The following is a 27,454-nucleotide window of genomic DNA, read 5'->3' as shown; positions in this document are numbered from 1 at the left end:
CTTTGGATGCAACTCAGCATTCTCTCTCCTCCAAACACGAGTTGTGTTTCTACCAAACAGTTCTACTTTGGTTTCATCTGACCATATGACATTCTCCCAATCCTCTTCTGGATCATCCAAATGCTCTCTAGCAAACTTCAGACGGGCCCGGACATGTACTGGCTTAAGCAGGGGGACACGTCTGGCACTGCAGGATCTGAGTCCCTGGCGGCGTAGTGTGTTACTGATGGTAGCCTTTGTCACGTTGGTCCCAGCTCTCTGCAGGTCACTCACTAGGTCCCCCCCGTGTGGTTCTGGGATTTTTGCTCACCGTTCTTGTGATCATTTTGACGCCACAGGGTGAGATCTTGCGTGGAGCCCCAGATCGAGGGAGATTATCAGTGGTCTTGTATGTCTTCCATTTTCTAATTATTGCTCCCACAATTGATTTATTCACACCAAACTGCTTGCCTATTGCAGATTCAGTCTTCCCAGCCTGGTGCAGGTCTACAATTTTGTTTCTGGTGTCCTTTGACAGCTCTTTGGTCTTCACCATAGTGGAGTTTGGAGTGTGACTGTTTGAGGTTGTGGACAGGTGGCTTTTATATTGATAACAAGTTCAAACAGGTGCCATTAATACAGGTAATGAGTGGAGGACAGAGGAGCCTCTTAAAGAAGTTACAGGTCTGAGAGAGCCAGAAATCTTGCTTGTTTGTAGGTGACCAAATACTTATTTTCCACCATAATTTGCAAATAAATTCTTTTCAAATCAGACAATGTGATTGTCTGGATTTGTTTTCTCATTTTGTCTCTCATAGTTGAGGTCTACCTATGATGACAATTACAGACCTCTCTCATCTTTTTAAGAGGGAGAACTTGCACAATTGGTGGCTGACTAAATACTTTTTTGCCCCACTGTAAATGTTGAATATATACATACTATGGCTATGCTATTTACACACTTCCAATTCTTTAGTAAACATAGACAAAAGATTTCAACACAGTCAGCATTAACAAGCAGTCACGATCTGAGGAACCACCGTTTTACATCTTAATAAAATTGACTTATATTTAAATCAGAGGGAAGCAATATGGCTCATCCTATAAAATACAAGGCTAATTTTGATCAAGTCTTCTGTTAAATATTTTAAAGATAAAGTTATCTCAAAGAATTTAGAATTTCATTCTTTTTAATAAATGTTAGTCACCAAGTTTACTTATCTTTAGAAACAGTTGCTTTAATTCACAAACATTCATAACAAGAAAAAAACATTTACTGTCTTTACTTCCACTTTGTATACATAACAATGTTGCTGTGGTATAATATGTCTTTTAATTTAACCTAAACAAGGAATCACCACATATATTTAAATTCCTTAAAGTACCTCCCATGTTTCAATAAATGCTCATCAGCAAAATTTGGATACTGATGAATTGCACAGTTAGCATAATAGGTAAAGCTCTCAGTAAGATTGACGCTCTTTAAAGTCAAGCATAGATATACATGCAAAAGCTAAACAAATAAATTATCAATATTTACTGATTTATACATTGTATTCCATTACTGTTTAAATTGTCATAGCAAAAGGAAAAGAAACGTCATATTCTAATTCCTTAGCATCAGTTGCATGTTCCTTGAAAATCACAAAACCCAAAGCTTTTTCATGTCATTTCATCAATAATGCTACACATGTTAGCATCTTTATCCAAAACCTGATCTTTTTTTACGCTAGAGATTATTCTTTGCTGTTCATTCGATCCAATACAGTTTATGCTGTCTTCAGTGTCCATTGGTTCAGCTTTTATTCTCATTCCTCCATCTGAATGAGGTAAATCTTCTGGAAGAGAAGCCAAGCAATTCTGAATCATTTCTACAACTCGTTCTAGGTGTTTCTGAAATCTCTCTGCAGTTTCTAGACGCTGACGTTTCTGCACTTCCATCATGACTCTCAAAGTCTCTCTTGCTTGGTGAGGTCGATATTCATTTATAAGGTGATGCACATGAACAAATAGCAGTTTTAAATCTTCCAGTTTCTCTTCTCTTTTTATGCTGCCTGGGCTTCTTATTAATATATCCAAGAGATCTAAGAAGTTGACCAGTATAGACATGTTGAGCTTCCTTAATTCCTTTTTATGATCAAACTGCATGGGATGCAATCGTTCAATACCCTGGCTTTCTAATGGTCGAATAATTAGATCATCACACTGGAACTGATTTCCAAACATCATATAGCTATCTTTAATAGGCGGTGGAGGCTTAGGAGCTATGCCTTTCCGAATATTTTCATCAGTATATTCTTTAATATATTGCATTGGAGGTGGAGGGAGGGCACTCACTTGCTGTGGTTCACCCATTGCAGCAGAACAAATTGCTAGAATAAAGAGATAACATTTGCAAATATAAAAATAAAATTAGCACTTAAACACCACATACAAGATAGATAAGCATTTATACATTGCAATAAAGTTAAAATGTTTCTGTCCAACACACTAAATAGTTAAGAATACTATTTACTAGCACTAATTATGGAGTTATCTGCCACCTGTTTATATTTAGAGGATTTTAAATTGACAAAAATTTGTATTATTCACTATACACACTTGAAACATGTGCCTAAGAACATGCAAGAGGATCGACACAACAGTTTTCCTTACTGTTTTAATATCTTATTAATATTATTGCTCACTACTTTACAATTATGTATAAATGTGATCCTACTGTATTTTTGGTTCTACTGCCAACGATAACACATATTTTAAGAAATACAGATTTGATGATACATTCAAAATCTACTTCACCTCCTTGCCTTATGCAGAAATCCACTTCTACAGTAACAAAAAAACATCACATTACATGAAAGATAAAAGCCGACATAATTTTGACAAAACTTTATAGCGAAGTTGGGAACGTCCACACATTGTCTAATGAAGCCTATTCCTAGTTATGTTTTATATTTTCTCTCCCACACACTAAAGAGGCCGTTTCAATATATACTAAGTCCACGTCACTTTTTTCCTTAGCTTCTTGTTCTCTTTCTTTCGGCACTAAATATAAAACTACATTCACTCGATTTTAAGGGGAAGAGTGTCAGCAGCAAAATTTATCCGCCCCATATTCAAAATATAAGACAAGGGAACAGGTTTGGGGTCGTGATGTTAATGCGAACGTAGATGATGATCGCTTTTAATCTTTGGTGCTAGGAAATTAAAGTCGTGCCTAGTCCGTTAACCTGTCCTCGTCGGGCAAAACAAACAGGAAAAGCGCAGGATGCAGACTCCCAAAAAGCACCGGGGAGCAGTTCTGACACTACAGAGGAGGGGAATCCCGAAGTGAAAACCTTTGGCTTACTTGATGTTAAGCTCACAGACACACCAAAAGGGATCAGGCTTCCAGCAGCTCCGCGACACAGTATCAGTTATCAGGATCACTTGCGTTTCTCCTCGGCAGCAAACAATCGCTTCCGGCGCGCGCAATTTATGCATGTAGCGCGCCGCTCTCCTCATTGGCTTCCGCGGAGGCGCGAGTTCCCCCAAACCGGAAAAAAACGAAAAAGACGCCGTTGGAACCAAATCGCAGGCCGATAAAAGGGGCGGGGCGAGGGAACTGGCGCGTGCCGATTTCGTTGCCAGTCAGCAGTTGTTTAATGAGCGTTTTGTCTTCTGCAATAACCCCCCCCCCTCGCATCTTATTTTCTTCTTGAAGTCGTGCTAAGAAGAGACCTTTAAGCAGACGGGGGGCGGGGGAGTTTGTTTTCGGGTGGCGCATATTTCCTGAAATGTTATCGTGATTTACAGGAACCATGATGGAACTATCTAGGGTTTTATTGTAGCGGTGATTAAACGGCCACACAAATGTTAGTCAAATTCTGTCAAAATCAGATCTTCCCTGGGAAAAGTGTGTTCGTGTTTAAGAATTTTAAGATACGTTCTTGCCATCTCCCTCTCTGCTAGACTAATTGCTATACCTAACAAATTTGAATCACATGTATAAATTTATGTAATAAAATAATCCTCTGCAGGTATGCTTTCCTGAAACAACCAGTTGTGCAAAGCTGGAGTTGGCAAAAATAGATCAGAATTAGCCAGATGATCAGTCAAATTTTGTCCATAGATTATTGTCTAAATTCTAGAAGAGAATTAGCATTGAACAAACTCAAATGGTTAGGGTTAAGGCAGAATTTATTCATTAAGATAGCTTGATGTTGGAAAGTGTAATGGGTGATTTTGTTCATTCACCAGAATTAAAATTGAATGCCCAATTTGGTCCATTTGTGTACATGGAATATTGAATTGCATTTTACTATATTCTGCTCAGTAAAATGTCTTGGGAAGGTATTCACTTTTGTTGCCACCCGTTTAGACATTAATGGCTGTGTGTTGTGTTATTTTGAGGGGACAGCACATTTACACTGTTATACAAGCTGTATACTCATTACTTTACATTGTAGCCAAGTGTCATTTCTTCAGTGTTGTCACATGAAAAGAGATACTTAAATATTTACAAAATGTGAAAGGGTGTACTCACTTCTATGACATACTGTACATCAACATGAAAGCAGTTGAAGTTCAGATGGGTATTCCTCATTGTAGAACCTCACTTCTTCACATCTGGAAGATGGGTATTTGAGGTATCTCACCAGTGTTGTCCGCCGGCGGCCTGTGGAGCTGGCAGCAGAGTCGGACAGTGAGGAGATTGGGGAGGAACATGGGGCAGTCCTGGAGTCTGAGGAAGGCTTGGACGAAGGCTCTGCCTCGGAGGCAGAGAAAGGGCCATCTGGGAGCCTCCAGAGTCAGACCTCAGCGAGGCAGAGGAACGGGGAGCCTGTTCCCAGTGCACACATGTGCAAAGCTGCCAGAAGGCAAGAACAGTTAAAACAAAAGAGACGACTTGGGAGTAGGGCTTGGAGATGATTGTCCCCTCCCATAAGACTTAAAAGAGGAGCAAAGGTATTTGGCCTTTGCAGGAAACAACCTTGTTAATTCTGTTCAGTTTAAAGTCTGAAGCTCTGTTTGATTTTGGACTCCGTGGTCTTTGGCAGCGTGTCAAAGGAGATAAAGGTGGGTGATTATCAGCCTTATCCTGAAGGACTCTTTACAACTATTTGGGACTCATCTGTGAATGAACAGAATTCACAGCCATTGAAATTAAAGAGGTTTTTGGGACAACTCGTGTGTTTTACTGACTCAGGAAGCCTAGGTCAGAACAACCAGACACATCTACCCACTCTATCAGATCCATCAGGAAGGATATATTATGAGTCCTGCCAATGAAAAAATGTCATCTGATGAGACCCAGGTAGAGATCCTCTTTTGCTGTGACCCCTATCCTTTGGAACACCATTAGATCAGATTGGCTCCATCTTGTTGGCCTTCCAAAATAGCCTGATGACATGGCCTTACCATCTGGCCTAGGGATCCAGGAACATAGATATGCAACTTGTAAAGTGACTAGGGAAACTGAAGGCGCTCACCCACTGATAGTTTTGTTTTTCTTATGTTATTTTTTTGTGTTTTTAACTGCTGTCCAGAGTCACGTGTTTAAATATCAATATGCCAAATATATATAGATTTAATATAAATATACCAAATAAATACATATGAAAAGAAAATATTTTTATTTGTAACACAGCATAAAGAATATAATCAATTTCATGGAATACATATTATCCAATATGTCTCTACCTCTAGTTTTCCAAATGAATTACTACTGCCACCTAAATTTCATGTGAAAAATGCATTGTTAATAGATTAAATGAAAACAACAAAAATGTATTATTTTGCGGTCCACTTTATTACATATGTTATGCCACACTTAGGCAGCAGAGAGCAGCACTAATCATGGCTTGAGAGGAACTGTCTTTTTTTATGAAATACAATGATCTGTAAAAAGCACTAAACACACTTTTGGGATTAACAGTTACATTTTGCCATGCTTTTATAGAAAACAGCCTTTTGCTTTGAGAAAGAAAGGCAAGTAGCATGTTTGGAGAATGATTTAGGTTTGAAAAACAATATAGACTCTATAGAGGGAACAACAACCCATCCTGAGTGTTTCTTTTTGAATCAAATTAACATTTCACTCTTAAGTGAATGTTTTAAATGAAATGGATTTTTTTCAGTAACAAAATCTTGTATATAATCTATGCTCCTTTAAATGCAAATATTTTCAAAAATTCAATCTTTGAATGCAAATCGAAAGGGAAAGCCTACAGTATAACACAATTTTTGCACATTCTTCATACTTAGGAGTACTTAGTATATGCTATGCAGTGGTGGGCTCCAAATTTTTTAACAACCGGTTCTCTGCCCTAATAACTGGCTGCGGGGGGAGGGTGTTATATGACTGAGTGGGTGAGGCCACCTCTATGTCGTGTGGTACCTGTATGGGACAGGCAGGGTTGGGGAGGGAATCCAAGGGTCTCCGGTGGGGGAGTACAGTAAATAGCAACTGAGGAACATAGTGTCAGGATTCATAAGTTTCATATAAACAGATAAACAATGGAAATTAATAGCATAAGCTTGACTAATGTGCCTTCCATTTGGCAGTAGCAGCAGTAGCTTCCACAGAGAGCTCATAGCAAATATGCCCCGAACACAGCACGGAAGTATTTTCTTTAAATATGGGACAAAAAAAATATGTGATGATTGGCTAGGCATAATTCTGTAAAGGCATTTCTTGTCACAGCTGAAAAATATTTTATGAAAGAAGGTTTATAGCCTGGAAGTTACCCTTTATATTCAATTGTCACTGGATTATTAGTAGGAAGCTGTGACTTCCTACTAATAATCCAGTGACAATTGAATATAAAGGGTAACTTCCAGGCTATAAACCTTCTTTCATAAAATATTTTTCATTCTGTCATTCTCATCTATCTCATTACATACTGGACTTTGTTGGAGATGGATGGTAAGGAGCAATTGAACTGGATATCATCAACACACTGACCTCATTTCAACTTTTGCCAACATAGTTATGTCGATGAGCCCAATATGGAATCTTGCAGGTCGATTGACTATAAGTCAATTATAGTCCATCAGTGTCATCTATGTCACATAGCCCTAAATAAAGTATTATATTCCTGTAAAACAGCACAGCCAAAGCTCAATCCTGACTGGCAGTTCAGAAGAATACAGTAGTCAAGTATACTAAAACTGCTGAGTGGAAGCTTGACCAAGACAGTCTCCCCCATGCAGTTTCTAGAAAATATAATCCCTCAAAACCACCTAGCAACTTCAGCAACCAAACATTTGAAATCTGATTCAAATAAGTTAAACAAATCAATATCATTTAAATGAATCTACATCTGTAAAACTATTACCTTGATGACATTTTCTAGGAATATAATAATTCCTAGAATATTTAAAGACTGCCCTCTAATTGTGCAGATCTCCTTGGTCAAGGGAGGGTTCTTTGATAGAAAGATTATTGTCTCTCTCCTGCTAGGAGATACCTGGCTACCTCCATTTATGCATGTTATCAGTCTGCATGCTAGCTGATTTAATCAGCCTGTCAAGCAATTGGGATAATCCACATTCTTCCACATACCTTACATGCTTTCCTTAAACTTTAAGTCACAACAATGAAACAACTATTTGAAAATAGTTGTGGACCCACAAATTCTACTGGCTGAAACTGAACTCAGACAACATGATAATATTTTTGGTTGAACCACCGAACACAACAAAACAACTAAATGAGCACACAATAAATTGAAAAGATAACAAATGAGTAAGGGAATGACTTCATAGATAGAAAAATCATTCAAACACCCTAAAAATGTAAGCAGTTATAATTTTATATAGTTATAATCAGTCAAAAATTATGATCTCTGCCAAATTATTTCATTCAATTATCTGTTTTGCTCAATGAATAATGGTTAATCTATTTTGGTGGCTTTGTTTGCATTTGAGAAATAAGTGCTTAAATTTTAGGTCATCTATTTCTCTATATTATAGAGATATATGCAGAGATATTTTATAAAGTCAATAAAATATCACTGCATATATTTTCTACAATGTCATGAAGAAATATCAACATAAATTAAGCATACTCAAGACTTCCTTGAAATGAATAGATCCCAAGTATATTAATAATTTAAAAATCTGAACTTTGGAATCAAGTTAAAAAATGTCAAGGATTAAAAAATATTAATTTCAATCCTTCCTAAATCTGAATAGTAGAAAGTAAACAAAAGTAAATAAATACTTTTGTGGATTTTTTTTTTCATAAGGAAAATTTGGCTCCAAGTGTTTTCACCAAAGCATTTATTTTTTTAGATTAACAGCAAACAGTTGTAATTCAAGCTTCCGTTTGAGTTATCTTTCAATTACATGTGTAACATAAATTATAATGTATTGCGCAGTGTGTTTGAAAGGATGTGGTTATGGCTTTTGTATCAGAAAGGAAGCTATAGAACAGTACTGCCTGGATGACAGATGGAAAGATAAAGCACCTACATTGTTTTTTGCATCCATGTTTGAGACAGTTCAGTCTTTGTCTCTAATTTCATTTTCCCGGTCTCATGTGTGGAGTATTAAGAGCAGATCCCTTTTCATCCTGGAATTTGGATCATTACATGCTGGCAATGAATAACTGTGTTCTTCTGGAAGAAGAACTGATCAAAAAATCTCAGCAAAAGAGAAGAACCTCCCCTTCCAACTTTAAAGTTCGATTCTTCGTCTTAACAAAATCAAGACTGGCATATTTTGAACGTCGGCCTGGGGTAGGTGTGCTATTTTCCATGAAGTTTCCTAGCTCTGTCACTCAAAATATACAGAGGTTCTTAAGAAAATGAATATTTCACTGGATTTTTTTTTTTTTTACTGTTGATTTTTGTAGAGCAAGGATTCAGTTTTACTCTGTTTAAAATTATCTATATAATGAATTCATAGTATGTGCCCCGTAGCATCACGGCTATATTTGTAAACAAGGCTAGTGACTTCCCATGACTAACCTGGACAGAACAAAGCTTTCATCAGACTAATAATTTCTGATATGAAAAATAATTAATTTGTGGATTTAACACTTTAACCTGTGCATTTGAGGGGGATCATCATAAAGGCATAATGCTGTTTATTCCTTTACAGAGAAATGCTTTAATTTAGCCACAATGTTAATACAGATAGTTCTGTGTTTTTCACCCATGGTGTCTATGTCTTCAGTTTACACAAACTGTTGTATATACAAGAATGCCGAATCTCAAGAATTTGATAATCAGCTTGATCGTTCTCAAGGACAGTCTTTTGACTACAACTGAAAAATTTATCAGGGTCCATATTTCTTATTGAAAACCAGACTGCAGAAACATACAGAACCAATGTTTTATATGTACACACATATACAACCATGTCAGAAAAATTTGTCCTGTGTATCTTCAGGAAAAGGGAGTGTTCTGATAGTACTATTGTTTCTATTATTTAAATACTGTATCCTCAAAGGAAGTTAAAGTGCCTAATGTTATTTTTCTAAATACCTAGCAAAATTAAATATAGACTAATTCTTCAGATCCCCAGCTTAGGGAAGTCCATCAACCAACTCTCCAAATGCTTGGCAGGTAACCATTATCAGCTAAACACTTCAAGTTTAGCTAACCAATTTGGAAGCCACTGCTGAAATCATAAGTATTTCAAAATTATAGTTTACTGTTTGCCACTTTATGATTGTGCGGTATATTTATTCATTTCTGAAACAGTTCTGAATTTAGGATCCTGGATATTCTTGAAATACATTTTTTGCAGATAATTCTTACAAATGGTTAGGATAAAATTGTTACCATTGTATTGCTTTGTCTTTCCATAAAAACTGGACTGTCTTCCTTTAAATCACTATGAAAGTAGGGTGAAAGACAAATGTATTTTTTCTGACTCATTGTTGGTTCAAGTCCTATCATCAGCTTCCTTCCACTTCTTGCTCCCCAATATGTTTTTAATGTCACAAATAGGAAGTGGTAATGGATGATAGAAAGGGAGATATTCTGAATAGGAAGAACAGTTCCCTTTTTATTATCCAGCTAGACAGGTGAAGGGCAATATCTAGTGCCAAAGATAGGAACTGTCAATTCAAGTGGGGATTCTTTTACCCTGTTTCCCCCAAAATATGATGTCCCCTGATAATAAGCCCAATCGGGCTTTTGAGTGCTTGGCAATAAAGCCAAGCACTTATTTCAGGGTTCAAAAAAATATAAGACAGGGTCTTATTTTCAGGGAAACACAGTACATTACCAGTAGTTTTGTCTCATCACTTCTTAAGGTTACAGAGATTCAAAAAGGAAGAGACTGAATACTGGAGTTATCCCTGAATGCTCCTTGATTTACCTGTCAAAAGAGTTCAAGTAACTAATTAAAAGTAAAAAAAATCAAGTAAAAGTAACTAATTTAAAAAAAAGAAGGTTGTCAAATAGATTATGAACATGTTTGATCTCCTTGTAAAATTCTCTGAACAGAACAACCAACTGCATGATAAAAGCCTTGTTCATACCCAAGAGTAGCTTTTGACAGATATTACCAGTAAAAAGACAGTCAGTTGGTATAGTGGTTAAGGCATCAAACTAGAAACTGGGAGAAGGTGGGTTCTAGTGGTGCCTTGGGCACAAAGCCAACTATGTGATCTCAAGCCAGTCACTTTTTCTCAGCCCTAGGAAAAAGGCAATGGCAAACCAATTTTGAAAAATCTTACCAAGAAAACTGCAGAGACTTATCCATGTTGTCTACAAGAATTGGACATAATTGTATGGAAGAAAAAAAACAAGATGTTGCATGTCCATGCTATTCCTTTATAAGCACTTTTGTTTTAAGAGACATAAGCAAGAGAACTACTCTACTGAGAAGAAAAAGGGTTACAGGTGAAAGATTATGTCTGAATCTCATGAAATTCTATTTGTGAGGAAGTAAATATTGAAATAGGTCTTGGAGTTATTTCTGTTTTAATTTATTGTTTTACTGCCTTGAATAAAAAAGATATGATTCATGTGAACCTTCCATTGAATGAAACCAAGGATAAGGGCCAATTTCCCACATATTTTCCTACATTTAATGTAGAGTGTTAAATCTTGAAAAACAGAAAAGCAGAAAAATAAAGTATGATATTAATTATATTCTGAGATGAACATCTCTGGTAAAAAAGTGTAAATTATGTTCTGATAATGTAAGGTGAGATCAGTACAGGTGAGATCTCATTTCATCTTTTAAAAGTATGTCAGAAAGAATTAGATAGGACTGTAGCCACAGCATCCATAACTATTTTTTCAACTATCTCTCCTGTACTTTCTCCTGTACCATCTTAGCTGATTGAAAGCTAATTTTTACATTCCTAATAAGTTTGAAAACTGACTTATTAAACATTTTAAAAAAGAAAACAAATGTAAATTATTCTGCCAATGATTTAAAAGTATTATGTAGATATTTATATATTATTTTGGTTTTACTGTAAGCCACCCAAAAAAATGTATCACTAAGTGCCCTAAAGGTGAAAAAATCAAGAAAGTCCAGTTGCCTTTTGAAAAGGCACCTTTGAGATAATCATGACCTGAATGATTGAGAATCTCCATTGACATCACTAAGTACCCTATAAATGTTCAGAAGCTTTGTATTTTGTATTTTTATTATTTTTTATTGAATAACAAAAATGGAAAAAGCACTCTCCAATTCCCAGCCAAAATAACATCACACATACCCTGAGACTATTTGCCTCAAAGATCAGTCAAGGATGTTTTCTGAACAGTATCTCCTCATGCAATACATTCAATCAGTTTGCAGTAGGCTCCCATATGGCTGATTTTAAGTTAAAGTAAATAGCAGGTGGTTAGAAGTAAATATTCTGCATCTTCTACACTGTATCTCTTAGTCATTGGCATTTGATATCTGTTTTGCATGCAGATAAAAATATCAATATTTATTGGTATGTTTCCATAAAGTAAGAATTCACTTTTATTTCTATTTTAACCTATTTCTGTATGTAGTCCAGGCATATATAATTAGTCTGAATAACATATATAAATCAGGCCCACTTTAAAAGTGAATATGGCATAATTTAAAGTAGGTGCATAATATAAGCCCCTAAAATGTTCAAATGTACTACTGAACAAAGATGGAATTAGACTAAGATATGGGTCAGGTTCAAGCTCACTCCTACTGGTAGTTCTAAAAATTATCTGGGTGACTTTGAGCCAGATAATCCCTCTCTCATTCTCATTCTCTCGCTCTCTCACGTCACCAACTACCTTACAGGTTTATCATGCAAAAACCTTGGAGGTAGGACTGCTAGCCAGTCTGCAGATCTTCTCCAAAAGTTGTAAAATTGAATGCTGCAAAGTTTTTTTCTAAAATAGAACCTGATATATTTAACTAAATAATATTCATTTGAGGGGAACATGGTCTCATTTTTTATGGACTGCAACTTGGCATGCCAACTCATGGACCAGGTATGACCCTCAGCCTGAGAAAAGTACGGTCATAGAAAATTACTTATCAATATATATTACCTGCAACCTGATTGTGGGTCACTATACTGCATTTCCTCCCTATCAATGGAATGTGGGCTACAGTATTTTGACTTGCAAGATACTCCCTAGATTGCATAGCTTGTATATAATAGTGTGAACATCCCCGGGGCAAATCTGGCCTCTGGTTACACTTGCGTATTAGTAGCCAAAATGTGTCAAAATGTAATGGCATGCTAATACTTCATATGGCATGAGTAAAATTGGTCAGGACTTTGTGGGGTCGGGGGCTTGTGTTGCATGATCACAACTGCCATCTTGGCTTTTTTGATACCCTTCCTCTGATGTGCTCTGATCATATATACTTTTTCCTGCCTGCAACATTTTTATAGGTAGTTCTCTCCTTCATAGGAGGAGAGGTTAACCCATTTGGAAAGCAAACTCTTTTGAATGGAAAAATAGCCTTTCAAGAGGAAATAGAGACCTTTTCACCCCATATTAATCTTCCATTTAAAATTCCGACCTTAGTGATGATAATATTTTTTAAAAATCCCCAAGGGAATTTCTGCATTTAAAAAAAATTCTCACTGTTATTTCATTGGCTGACTTACACTAATTTCTGACTTAATTAATCAAAACTGCTCCCATTGCAAAAGTGTAAAATTCAAAATGTGTCATGGAACATCTTTTGTTCTTGCCACCAGGACTGCAGCATTGGTTTAATTACGTAGTAAAGTGCTTGAATCTTATACCTGCAAAAATGTATTTAGGATAATACAATCAGTGCTTATCAACTCTCAGAATCCAAGCATCAGGGAGAGAAACTTTTGTAACTAATATACGATTAGGAAGAAAAAAAAGACTACACGTAGTCCTTGACTCAAAAGAGTTCATTTAGTGACCGTTCAAAGTTACGACACTGAAAAACTGACTCGTGACCATTTTTCACACTTACGACATGAGCAAAATTCAGATGCTTGACAACTGACTCATATTTATGACGGTTGCAGTGTCCCATAGTCATGTGATCCCCTTTTGTGACCTTCTGACAAGTAAAATCAATGGGGAAACCAGATTCACTTAACAACCCTGTTACTAACTTAACAACTGCAGTTATTCACTTAACAAATGTGGCAAGAAAAGTCGTAAATGTGGCAAAACTAACTTAACAAATTTTTCACTTAGAAACATAAATTTTGGGCTCAATTGTGGTCTACGTAGAGGATTACCTGTATTGTGCAAAATAAACTAAAAATACTTAATTGGTTTACACAGTGCAGTTTATAGGCACAGAATATTATATTGTCCTCACTATGCCTGAACATTTGGCCTGGGAACAAGGGTTCTAAATGCTGAAGTTAACCCAGATTGGCATTTTTGTTTTCCTTAAAACAGGAGTAAAGTGCCTCAGTGAGTAACCAAGGCCAGATACTGAAGGATCTCTTATGCTCCTATGACTCTTCTGATACCTGTTTGTGCGCCATCTCTGAACATACTTTTGGCTCCTGAGGCTACCTTTGGTGAAAAGTATTCTCTGGTTGTGCCACACAACTGCAGTTCCCTTCAAGAAAAGCTATTAAGCCTTTTTGGCAGAGCCTGATTTATGTTGGCCTTTGTCGGTGAAATTAATTGGTTTTCTTTGGGCACTAGTTAAATGATCGATGATCTCATGACTTTGTTTTAGCGTGTTTCAATTTGTCTGCTGTGCCGTCTTTGTGTTTTCTGGTTTTAGGTTCTATTTGGTAAATCTGCCTTGAGGGCCATTCGCAAAAAGGCACCATCCTAATTTGAAAAATCAACAAACTTGAAAAGTTTGGGAATACTTGTACTTCTGGAATTCACGTTTTGGAATTTTGCCTAAGGCCAGACTGTTTACCAATTAGACTGCAGGCATATGCATAGTTTGCATGCATACGTCAGATTTTCAGAGGGGGGAAAAGTTTTGTCTGCGATAGTAATTTGCATCTTATAATAAGGAAGCCAGTTATGAGATGCTGGTGGACTTATGCAGAGAATCAAGCTTGGACACATATACCCATTATGAGTGCTTTCCTTCATGATGAGATAGGTCCTCATTGTGCACTGTATAATGAATTTTGGAAGACACAGATGCTTATTGTTGATAGTTTTTCTGGGGCTAATTCTTCCCCTGATTACATACAAACCTTTCATTAATGCTAATGGCAATTGCGTGCTAAACGAAGAGGAGAAAGAACTTTCTGTGCCAGGGATCACAGTTACAATTTTAAAAGTCATGGTAAGGCTTCCTGTAATGAGATTATAACTATATTAGCAATTTTAGAAAATGGTAGCTCAGTTAGCTGTCTCTGGTAGCTGTCTCTGATAACATAACTCTTCCATGATAAAAGTCATTTTATCTTTTCCTTCTTTAAGAAAAAGAATGTACTCTTTCTTTGGAGCTAGGTATGTGTTGAACTGTTCCAAAATTCTGAGTGACTTCTGAATTATAGACATATTCTACATTTATAGAATATATAACCACATGCAAAAATGTGCAAAAATATAACTTCAGCGGTGGACTTCTTGATAGCAGTAACTTTTGTTGAACAGCAACATTTACAATGTCCAGCCATTGTAATGTCCGTGAGTTTTAAATCCAGTTCATATGGAAGGATCTGTGTTGACAAAAATTCTTATATATTTATTCCACCAGCCAGGAAGCACTGATGGTATTTTTCACTGTTCTAAAGAAGACATGCAGATCACCAGGAATAGCTGACTTTTTTATGTATCATTTTTTTTAAAAAAAAAATCTTAAATTATTGCTTGTTTTTTTCCCATCATGATTATCTAGCAAACAAGTGTGTCAGTACTGAAACCACGATCAATAAGAAGCAAGCACTTCTATTTTAGGATCTCTTCAATCCTACTTTGAAGATTTTGATAATTTGATATTTGATTGAATCCAGACTGAATTAGGAAATCATCTTATGGGAATGTTCAGCTTCTAATTTTAAAAAATATTTTTAAAATATATTTTAAAATTCCACTACTAAATTTTATATATGGCAATTGTGCTATATAGGTCTTGTGCTACCATTTCTTCTTTCCTTATAGTAAAGTCCTTAAACAAGGACCACAGCTGACCAGATTTTCAGAAGTTCCACAATTCTCTCCTGAAAATCTGTAGCTTGTTAAACTTCCCTCATTTTTTTCCGGATCCAACTGTGTTTTCAATATTTTTATCAATATGTATAAATGGACATACAAACTCTGTCTTGCAAATATAGTATATTTAGCATTTAAATATGTATTTTAAAATATTTGATATCCTTTATTTACGTTATTGTATCATGATATTCACAAAAGTCTGATACATGAGCTCACCTGATACATGAGAAAAAGTTGCTTCCCTAGGATCACCTGCCAAACCTGTCATCATAGTTATTAAAATTATGGTGCCACAGAATCACGTGTTTGATCATCATCTTTATCCCAAAGGTGCTTTTCAAATGACAGCTGGACTTCCTTCAGAACAAGCTTCTTGGATAAGAAGTGAAACATTTTCAAGGAAAAAAATTAAAGTTCAGCTGCCTTTTGAAAAGCACTTTTGGGACAAACGTGATCTGGATGATTGAGAATCTCCATAGGCATCACTATCTTTAACTTTTAACTCCTAAATTATAATAATTATGCTTAGTATGGAATAATGAGAGTCAAAAGTCTACATTCTAAGAGCATCTAACTTGAGGAATGCTGGATATATAACAATAGAGAGGCAACGTAGCCAATTGTATATATAGGTGATATAGGTATATAGGTGAGAGAGCTATGAGCAAGATAACATTCGTATATAAGGGTGGTAAACCATAAAAGCAATAAGCCTTCAGTTATGTTTCTTTCCAATCTTATTTCTTACCTGTCAGGCTTAGTTCAGAAGTATATACCTTAGTTGATAGACAGTAATTGTGAAAAAATTCCTTCTAAAATAATTTGATCATTTATTCTGCTGTTTTTCTGTCTTTCCCTCAGTTATATTTTTATACAATGCCTTCAAACTAGATTTTTACATCTGATTAGAAAAAATCCATCTTCTATTCTAGTCCTAAATGAACTAAACTAAATGATAGATACATAACTTGTATGGGGCATTAATATAATTCTAGATTTAAATAGATTCTTCTGTTAAAATATATCTAAATGAGCAAATGAGCAAAAAAAAATCATATATATTTCTGTAAAAGTTGTTTAAAATATATTACATATTTTATGAGCTTAATTCTAAAGGAACATGTGTAGGATTGGTGGACTTAAATTGCCTTGTTTGTACATTTTGCATATTGTATATATAACTATCAGATCTTTTTGAACCCAGTGCAATTTACCATGGAATGGATGAATGAGAATGAGTTTTCATTATTGATTTGAACATATCCAGAACAGAAAAGAAATGGAACATTGACCCTAGATTTAGGCAAGCATCCCTTTGCCATAACATAAATCAAAAAAGGCCTCTCTAGTAATCCATTCCCAGAGTAACTAAATAGATTCTTTCAGTGAAGCCTGCTGGTATTTATGCTACCACAATTTGGGTGGTAGACTTCAGCTGATATTTCCACGAACCCATCCATGCTTCTTCCAATATTTCCTGTTGTTTAGTTTCCCAATTGAGTTAGGTTCAGTCTTTACTGAGTCTTTACTCTTTTAACATTCAAAGACTTTTATTTATTTATTTATTTATTTATTTATTTATTTATTTATTTATTTATTTATTTATTGTGTCATCTTTTGAATGAACTCTTTATTTTTGCAGGTTACTTGGGACCATTTTTGCTTCTGTTGGATACAATTTTAAGTATGTGTGAACAAACATGACATTTCTTTAAAAAAAATAATTAAAGGCAGATGTAATCTCTGGGCTAAGAACCAGGATTAGGTCTCCTTAGCTATTTCATATTCCAGGGAATATTAAAACTTCGGGCTGGATTGAAAGGTTGGGGGGGGTGGAATCCAGGAAGAAAGTGGTAGCAAATCCTTCTAAACTGCTGCCAGTAAAATTGCAAAGAAGTGTATTATCAATTCCCCAGGAGCTGTGTTTCACTTGAAAAGAGCTTTATCCACTTTATGTTGGATAACAGAAGATATACCCCACACAGTTCAAATCTAATTTTAGTTAGCTAATATGTCTGCTGCTTTAAACCATTCTGCCAACTTGCTTCTCATGTTATCTGCTGAAATTATCAATGTCTTTTCTTGCATTTTATGTATATAGATAATACAAGCTTTTGTCACATGCACTGCATGTTAGTGCAGGTGTAGTAGGTATTTTAATGTATTGTCTTGTCTTTGTTACTCTGAATTGTATCTTGTGGTTTTTCAGAATTAAAACCACCAAAAGACTGAGACATCTTTTTGCAGTTCTTCTCCTGTCATGCATTACTTGAAGCACAACAGATAGCCATAAATACTAGATTTTGGACATTTTATAGAGTTGGATTTATAATTATTATCTGTTGCACTAGTACATGGATAAGGGAAACAGTTCCATAAAGATATCCTGGATTAATACTTTCACAGTCCTTCTCAGTTGGCTTGTTTAAATAAGGTTGACAGGAGTTGAGCTCCAAAATATTTCAAGGGCACTAGGTTACCTGCTGAAGTTCTATGGATTTCACTCTGGGGCCTAGAAACTAATTGTTATATTCTCTTGTTTGTTTGTTTGTTTGTTTGTTTGTTTGTTTGTTTGTTTGTTTTATTAAATTTATATATATTCACTGAAGCCCGGAAGTAGGTCCAACCTACAAAACATGCAGCTAGCAAGGTACAGCAAGCAAGGAACTCGTAAAGTGCCAGATTGAACTTCACCCAGCGCATTCAGTTTCCTATCAATTACTAACAAGTTCCACGGTGAACGAATCAATATGCTTTTGGGATCTGCAGAGAGATGTTCAATTGCTCCAGTTTTGCAGTGCTAAGTTTGCTGTCGTTCAGAACAGATGACTAGCAGGTTTTTTTTTTTTTTTTTTTAGCATACTGACAAAAACTAGGGAGCTAATTGTAAAAATCTAATGCATATATGGGCACTCAGCAGTTTGCAGCCCTCAACCATTTTATATGCATTCTGTTCCCTGCTCTCTGCTTAATTAGTATCGTAAGCAATTAAGCACATTGATTAGTGGTCTCTTCTCTTGTTTCTAGCAATGATCATTGGGAGAATCTGACAGACTCATCATAATCCTATTGTGTAAATCTATATTTATAGTTCTCTCTCTATGAGATTCTGTAGGAATCCCACTAGAAGCAAACCTTTTAAACTGTAATGGGATACCATTAATGCTTCTGAAAAATTTCTTGCATCCTTGATCCTGCTAATATTGCCTGCTTGTCTGAACTTAAAAATGTATGTCAAATCTAACATTATTGAAATTTCTCTTCCTCATTTGTTTGACTAAGAGTCAGTGCATATAAGCACTGTAGAAATACATCCAGGCGATATTTGTTATGTTCCCATGATTTTGCCATCATCTCATCCCCAGACCACAAGTCATTACTGAAATAGTATTTATTTATTTATTTATTTATTTATTTATTTATTTATTTATTTATTTATTTATTTGTCACATTTCTATGCCGCCCAACTCCCTGGGGACTCTGGGCGGCTTACAACAAAAAATAATGCAAACAATATACCATAAAAGTTGTTTTTAAAAAAACATTAAAAACCCATACACTCCATTCATGGCCGGGTCTCACAAGATTGCAGCAGCGAGATCAACGGTGCCAGGCCTGCCGGAAAAGCCAGGTCTTCACTGCTTTCTGGAAGGCCAATAGGGTGGGGGCGGTCCGGACCTCAGGAAGTAATTGGTTCCAGAGAGCCGGGGCAGCCACAGAGAAGGCCCTCCCCCACGGGCCCGCCAGCCAACATTGTTTAGCTGACGGGACCTGGAGGAGACCAACTCTGTGGGATCTTACCGGTCGTTGGGAGCTATGCAGTAGAAGGCGGTCTCGAAGATAGCCTGGCCCTAAGCCATGTAGGTCTTTAAAGGTAATAACCAACACCTTGAATTGTGTCTGGAGACCGATAGGGAGCCAGTGCAGCTCGCAGAGAATTGTGTAATGTGGGTGTATCTAGGTGCACCCACAATAGCTCACGTGGCTGCATTCTGGACCAACTGTAGTCTCTGAACACTTTTCAAAGGTAGCCCTTTGTAGAGCATGTTGCAATAATCCAACTGTGAGGTGATAAGGGCATGAGTAACTGTGAGGAGAGCCTCCTGATCTAAGTAGGGCTGCAGTTGGTGCACCAGGTGAACCTGTGCAAAAGTCCCCGTAGCCACAGCTGTCAGGTGTTGCTTTAATCTTAGCTGTGAGTCTAGAAGGATACCCAGTTTGCGAGTCTGTTCTGAGGGGGACAATTTCTCCCCCCCCCAGGACCAGAGATGGACAATCGACACAGTCTTTAGGAGGCAATACCCACAGCCATTTGGTCTTGTCTGGGTTAAGTCTGAGCCTGTTGACTCCCATCCAGACCCTCACAGAGTATTTTCCCTCTGATTCTGAGACTCTCCTATACTATTTCCAAAGTATATAAAATCTGTTAGGCATTGTCACCCTATACTTTGGAGGGAAGCTAAGTGTGTGCAGTGATTCAAAACACAGTCAGCTGAGGCAGTGTCAGCACTATAAGGTAGACTAAGAATCTGCTACCACCAATAGCCTCCCACCGACCAGTACGCTCCCATAGAGAGGGGCTTCTCCGGGTGCCGTCAGCCAAACAATGTTAACTGGCGGCTCCCAGGGGGAGAGCCTTCTCTGTGGGGACACCTACTATCTGGAATGAGCTCCCCCCGGAGATACGGAGGATCCCGGATCTGCGTACCTTTCGTCGTGCGCTCAAGACTTTCCTATTTCATCAAGCTGGCCTGACCTAAGTCTTTCCCCTTTTTAAATGGAAATTTTAAATTTGGTTTTAAATTATTGGGGTTTTAAATTTGTTCAGCCCAATTATTTAATTCTATTTTATTCTATTTTAAATTTTGTATTTATATGTTTTTATTCTATGGCTGTTCACCACCCTGAGTCCTTCGGGAGTAGGGCAGTATACAAATTCAATAAAATAAATAAATAAATAAATAAATAATATCATGTAGGTATTTAAATAGTATTCTATTTAAATAGTAACACAATCTTGAAAATCTAAAAGTACTTCCTCTGTCCTTCCCTTTATCTTTGTGTGAACTAAGGAGAAGTTTGTTTGAGGCAGTTTTTTCAAGTTATGTTTTTGACCCAGGCTCAAGCTCTGCTTATTTGACTGTTGCCTTGGTAGTAACTTTTCCTCCATCCTTCAAAGCCATTCCTTATGTCCTCTATGGATAGGATTCAGCCATGAGGACTACAAATGCTATACTGGTATAGTTTACTGTCAATTCAAAGATAGAAATTAACTCAATTTCTATCTAGGGAAAGAGTTAAATTCTATTTCTTTCTCATAAGCAATAGATACCTTTCTACAATGATAAAGAATTAAGTTTGGCAAAGAGAAAAGTGAAGTATGAAGGAGATATTTAAAAACTATTTTTCTTTTGCTGTTTCTACTGCTTGCTTCTCTAAAGAGCTTTCTTCTTTAGTTTTTTACAAAATGTCCTGGTGATATAAATTATATTTCTAGGCTCCTATCATTTGACTCTTCTGTGTTGAGATCAAGATTTATGCAACTTAATTTGCTCTGTTCTGTATTGCCAAATGGTATCTCCTTAAATGTCCATAGGCTAGCCACAGCATCATAATAGGTAACATTTGTAATCTTCCCTTATGCCTGCTTTCAGGTATCTATGTTTATGTCACACAATCCAGCTTTAATTTTGGGAAATAGATCTCTGTACACAGATAGCCACACATTCAGTAACCAGCAGTAAAGCTAATAAAGTAGTAAAGCAAATCTAAACAACAAATCTTCCCAGGAGAAATTCATTTATTGAAATAGCAACAGCTTGGGTCTACTGTGATTTATTATTGTAAAGATTGAGATTCAGCTGGTCTTTGTAATTTGAAGGGCTGGAGATTCAGCTCTAATTTCTTTGCCTCAGAATGGCTATTGGCAATTATAGTTTAATAGGACCTGTAAATGCAGTTTTTATTGCTGACTGTATTCAATCTCTGTGTTGTTAAACTAGAGATGTTAAGGGGTCTATAGCAAAGCACTCCTGAAATGCTCATGGTTCTTCTTCATCCCTTGCATTTTGTATTTTATCATCTGATGATAAAATCCTTAATAAATTATCATTGTTGGATTATTTGGATAGTTTTCATAGGTTATCTTTGTTTAGTTTAGTTTAGTCTTTAACATTCAAGATGGCATTGTGAACTATTATAATAATAGTCCATAAAAACAAAGCAAATAAAATCTCAAAGTCTCTATTTAAGCATAGTATAAATCTGTTAAAGTTTTGGACACCAAAAAAAAAAAAAGAAAAAAACATAATGATTTTTAAAATGTGTAGGCTTCGGGCAGATCCTCCCAAAGAGATTTTTTTTGCAGGGATTACTGAGAAGGTCTTTACTACAATGCCAAATCTTACAGGCAGGTAGTTTCCCATGAAGAGATGATCCAAGTCATATGCTGCATATAGCCTGAGAGTTTAAAAATAGCCATTTGTGTTTTTCCTATAAATAAACATGAAACCACAACAGCTGTCTGATAATAGGCAACTTACCATTTGACCAGGTTAGAATCTTTTTGTTGAATTAGTTGCAAAAAGCAACTTCGAAGGCACAATGCTTTAACAATTTATTGCAAGAAATTAATCTAGTTGTTCCCAAAGCATAAATAAAAGCATCCAGGCTATTTTAGTTTTGTTTTTTTAAATGGTTGGAGATGGTGGAGAAGCCTGAATCAGCATGAAGTATTTTGTTGTATTTCAGCTGGCAGCAGCATTGGTCAATCTTATCTGGACTCAAGCTAAACTGTGTTGAGCAAGATAACTACTTGGATCATTAGGAAATACCAGGGAACATGTTTTATTGAAATTCTTTAAATCACTTGTTATTTTAATGGTTTGTTGTAAAGGTTTTGATAGATTGCCTTTTAAAAGTTAAAGTTTGACTTACTTTCCATATACAGTTGACAACATAAGCAACTAAACAATATGGTCTGTATGTGCTAATCGCTTCTAAGATACCTGCAATTTTGGTTTCTTTACATGCTGCGCTTTAAATGGAAGCCAACAATTCAATTTTAAAAGATATAAAAAATGTAAATGGAATTATTTGTTATATAACTATGGAAAGAAGAGTTAGTGTGTCCAATTTTAGGAATCAATGAGTCCAGATGTTTAAAAAAGTGAACTATATTTATGATTTAAAAATGAAACTAATTCATCAGAATATTATTTCAGATCTATTGGGAACCATCAAAGAATGTTTAAAAATGGATAGACATTTAGAAATTCTTATGTTAGCAATTAAGAACATTCTTTAATTCACATGATTTGGTCTGGGTATACTGTAACTTTGTTTTCATTTCAAATTATTATTGATACGTATCAAGGATTTGCTGAAACTAAACCAGGGAGAGGCTTTTTTCATGATTACAGCTTCAGCTATATACTGCATCAAGTCATTTTACAAGGGGGCAAAAGGAACAAAACAAATGTAATTATAACCACAGTGACATATTGGAGTGGCAGGCACCAATACTATCCAATCCCCTGCCTTTAGAGGACATGGGTTTGGAGACTGTGTCTTCATGAAGCATCTTTTGTCTTATACTCTTCAGCTCTTCTTCACCTGTTTGAGCTTTAAAGTTTTTCCTCTCCTGTGTTGAGGAAGAATAAGCAGCCTCTGATGCCTCATTAATGATGTTAGTGATGGCATAACCAGACCCAGCACCCACTTGTCAAATTTGACTACTGCTGGCATGTTTCCATCCTGCCAATTGTTGGGTCATGCCCTCCATGTCTATTTTAGATTGGGGTGCGACCTGCAGAAGAGTTGATACTCTATTTCCTCAAAGGCATCTGCCTGCGCAATGTCTAACCAGCACTTCACCATGCCCTGTTCAGGCATTTTGTAGGATCCTTTTATATGTGGGTTTATATGTGGTTTAGCATTCTTCTGGGCACATTTTTAAATAATGGATGACAGATAAACTGTATCAGTCCTTCTAAACGCTATGCAGATTCGCATATGGTGACTGTGAATGCCATGACCTATAAATAGAATGTAACTGGCAATCTATTTGGACTAAATTGTCATCCTCAAGCTTGGAAAAATATAAGCTATCACACAGCTGTGGGCTATGTAAGGCTTAATTATATGTGAGTGACAACTATGCCAAAATCTATGCTCCCATTTTGTGAAAGTTTTCTTCAATCAAAGATGCTTCTGATGTTCTTCTTGTGATTGTATGATAATGCCATTTCTTATGAATTGCATAATTAATTGTGTATCATTTTTACAAGCCACTTAGATTTGTTTCTGATAGAAAAGGCATAAGATCAGTTGCTTGTCACATTAGAAGAATTATTCCAGAAACTCCACATTTAACCTCTGTCTGAAATGAATGACAAAAAGTGTTACATGTCAGTTGTAGAAAAATCAAAGCAGGAAATCAGTTACTTTCAAAGAGGGCTGTGAATCATTCAAAGCAAGGCATTAGTGGACAGCGGGGTTATTATAGTTGTTGCTTTTTGGCTTCCTGTTCAATGCAGCTTTTATAGCAAAATATACAAGCCAATGCATTGATGCTTCCTAGGTCTACCAAGGAAAAAGAGAGAGAGAGAAAAATCCCACTATTTCTCAGGAAATAAGTCAGCTACATGTTCAGAAATTTAATTAGACATTTCCCTAGACATTTCTTTCCTCTCTCTCTCTCTCTCTCTCTCTCTCTCTCTCTCTCTCTCTCTCTCTCTTTGTTTTATACTGAAAATCATAACATGTCATTCATTATTTTCACTTCCCTTGCTAAAATACTTTCCAGACACAAATGTGTAAAGACTTGGTAGTGTAATGTCAAGTAAGCAATGTCTTGGACCCTAATTGTATTTTATATTTTCTTTCTTCTCTTAGAAAAAAACAATTCTAAAGGGTTCAATTGAGTTATCCAAGATTAAATGTGTAGAACTTGTAAAAAGTGATGTCCCAGTTCCATGTCACTATAAATATCCTTTCCAGGTAAGTCACAACATTACAATCATCCTAAACATAACCAGTACATCAAACTTGCAAGTCATGCTTAATTCTTTTTAATTGACCAAAAGATTTAAGGGGTAAAAACTGCTTAGGTGGTGAGAGGGAAACAGCTTATAGCATTTTCCGACTTGTTTCTATTTTTGATGCTAATTGGCATTTCTAAAAAAGAATCCAGCTGCTTTGTACAATATCTTTCTGATTAAATTTTAGAACAGTATATAAAATTTAATTTTATGCACATATTCTTGCTGTTTCTTCCTTTGTCTATTTCAGCCTCTTGCTAACATTATTTTCACCTGCTGCAAAATACTCCAATAGCATTTTTCTAATAGAAAGAAAACTCTAGAAACTCCCCACCCCATCTCCAAACACAAGTAATTAATTGGGGAGAAAACTTTTTGTTTCTTCTGTGGAATATGGGGCTTCTTTTGAGTGGGTTGTACTAAAGCAAGCCAGATACATAATAACGTAAATGGCATGTGAAATCATTTTTCCCCTCAGTTGCAGCCCAAATGTTAGCTACTTGTTTGGCAGTGAAATTAACGATTCATAGTGTGCTGCAAATATAGTGCCATTCAGAAAATCAAGAAAAAATTTTTATCCTAGTGATACAATTTATGATTGACCAAGGTATAGATAGCTTATGGTTTCTGTTTCTTACAGTTTTTTATAGTTTCTGTTTCTTAACAAATACAGAAGTGAATATTTGTTGGGGAATTAAGAATTTTACAACCTCAGTTAGGTTTACTCTCTTTTAAAGAGAAAAATTATATTCCAGTCTGTGGAAATCTGTTGAAATTTTGCTAAGAAGAACTAACAATGGAATAATGGATCTTCAGTGCTTTTTATTATGTTTTATCCATTGTGTGCAAATATATGTAATTAGAATATTTATTATTTACTTTATTTACAAGTTCACTTTTCCCTCTAACATCACATTAGAAACCATTCATAGAAAGTGGGCTGATCCTGTTCAGTTTAGAATTGACTCTAAATCCTTTTTCCTCCCCTCACAGATTTTTCATGACAACTATATGCTCTACATCTTTGCCCCCAACTTAGCAAGCTGCCAGAAATGGGTCATGGTTCTGAAAGAAGGTAATTTGTAACTCATCACATTGTAATTCCTCAGATCAACACCTCATTTGAAATTCAGTATGTCAAGGTAACATACTGGCTAAGGTAATTAAAGGCTAAGAAATACATATTGGACATAAGCTTTTGTGGCTTTGAAGTGACTTTTATATTCCTGTTTCCAGCTGCAGCCTTTAATTATTCTAACATCTCTTTTTTAAAAAAGTTGATGGCAAACTGTTAATGGGAAAGATTTATTTCACCTCCATATGCTGGGAATAATGTTTGAAGATGAAAGGGATATGTGTTTATCTACGTATCAATGAAATTATATGCTCCATCAATGACTCTTTACATAATAGCACATTAAAATAAAACAAGATTGGCCCTTATTACAATGATAGCTTATTCTTCTATTATTTGTAGTAAGTACAATGGCGTGTTCACCATAATATCATGGTGAAATCTGTTCTCCAAACTTCAGAAGTTTTGTGTTTTGCTTTTTTTTAATCACAGTAAAAGTAACTTTTGCTTTTCTGACTCATGGTCAGTATGCTTTGGAATTTCATCAATACCTGCTGTCTTCTGTTTTATGGGGTAGAGGATGTAATGGAAGCAATTCTTTCCCATCAAGTGTAATCATTAAAATGACTCTCTAGGAATTTGGGAAATGGCAATCCCAATACACTTGCAGGGTATCAGATGGGGGGAAATGGTAAAAGCTGTTTACCATTATCAGGATTGCTCTGCTTGGAGTATCTGACATTTTCTCCATTTTAGAAACTAGGAACAACACCACTTTGGTGTCAAAGTTTCACCCAAATTTCTGGATAGATGGACGATGGAGATGTTGTGCTCAGCTAGAAAAGATGGCAACAGGCTGCATGGAGTATAGTTCAGCCAAGACTGGTAGGAAATTCAAAAACTTCTCTTCCATCAAGGCTTCAAGAATAATTTAAAGTACTGTTATATAAGCTATAGGACATCTGTAAAATGTGTATGAGAGAAGTTCAATAAAGCTTTATGTTTAATTCTGTTATTTTTATATAGTGGTTTGACTGCTTTGTGGTTTGGCTCAGGAGAGTGATCTGCTCACCATATGGCTTGAATCTGTAATGTAGATCTATTCATTTCCTTTGGGACTGAAGATTTCCAGACTCATTGTTGCTCATCTATAAAACCAATAAATGTCTAAATGCTTAACATCTCCATAATATGGTGCAAAGCAATGTGAAATGCCTGGAAAATCCACCTAGAATTGTTTTCTTGTACTTCTTGCCCTGTGGTTGTGATGCAGTCACTCTTTAGAACATACAGTATGTGGATGGTATTGTTAGCTGGCATGCAATATATGGACTGTACATTAATTATATATCTTAAATAAGCAAAATATGAATTGCGGATTATCTACTTTAAGCACTATGTTTCACTTTTGGATTCACTAGGATCTATGAGTGGTTTTTCTTTCTGGTGCACAAGCCTCACTTCCTTTGCTCTGGCCTTTGTGTTTAAGGGCAATACTCTTATCCTCTTATCACTCATGTCCAGATTGTGGGTTGCTATTGTGACCATTGCCGGTTCCTACTCCAAATAAATGGCTGTCCAGTTAGCAAAGCTGTATTCCCTTCACATTGTACAGATATGTATTGTAGGTATTTTGCAAAAAGACAGATCTGCATATATATGAAATCTTTATCACAACACCGCTGACTCCCATATATCATAAAGAAAAAAGAATACTAGGTCCAAAGAAAAAGATAGCTCTCAAAAACAAATTGGGAAAACATTTACAATTTTTGTGAATTGTATTTCTA

At 36.0% G+C, this 27,454-nt stretch overlaps 2 protein-coding genes across 2 annotated transcripts in view; one reads left to right on the top strand and one right to left on the bottom strand.

Annotated features, from left to right (window-relative positions):
* Positions 1 to 1,204: 1,204 nt before the first annotated feature.
* MED7 (mediator complex subunit 7) lies at positions 1,205 to 3,414 on the bottom strand. Its single transcript, XM_070933850.1, has 2 exons — positions 3,329 to 3,414; positions 1,205 to 2,351 (listed from the first exon to the last, which is right to left on the bottom strand). Exon 2 carries the CDS (start codon positions 2,332 to 2,334, stop codon positions 1,642 to 1,644), a length of 693 nt encoding a protein of 230 aa, XP_070789951.1. The 5' UTR covers positions 2,335 to 2,351; positions 3,329 to 3,414; the 3' UTR covers positions 1,205 to 1,641.
* Positions 3,415 to 8,501: 5,087 nt separating this feature from the next.
* The window catches only part of ITK (IL2 inducible T cell kinase), a 36,715-nt gene continuing 17,762 nt past the window's right edge, over positions 8,502 to 27,454 (top strand). Inside the window, exons 1-4 of the mRNA XM_070933849.1 lie at positions 8,502 to 8,702; positions 24,444 to 24,548; positions 25,583 to 25,664; positions 26,421 to 26,549. Of these exons, the coding sequence (XP_070789950.1) occupies positions 8,502 to 8,702; positions 24,444 to 24,548; positions 25,583 to 25,664; positions 26,421 to 26,549 (517 nt within the window). The remainder of the gene's footprint in view (positions 8,703 to 24,443; positions 24,549 to 25,582; positions 25,665 to 26,420; positions 26,550 to 27,454) is intronic.

The sequence above is a fragment of the Pituophis catenifer genome, unplaced genomic scaffold (assembly GCF_029215685.1).
Source record: "Pituophis catenifer annectens isolate HBS135680 unplaced genomic scaffold, rPitCat1.0.hap2 SCAF_2, whole genome shotgun sequence".
Taxonomy (NCBI): domain Eukaryota; kingdom Metazoa; phylum Chordata; class Lepidosauria; order Squamata; family Colubridae; genus Pituophis; species Pituophis catenifer.
This window is presented reverse-complemented; position numbering and strand designations above follow the sequence as displayed.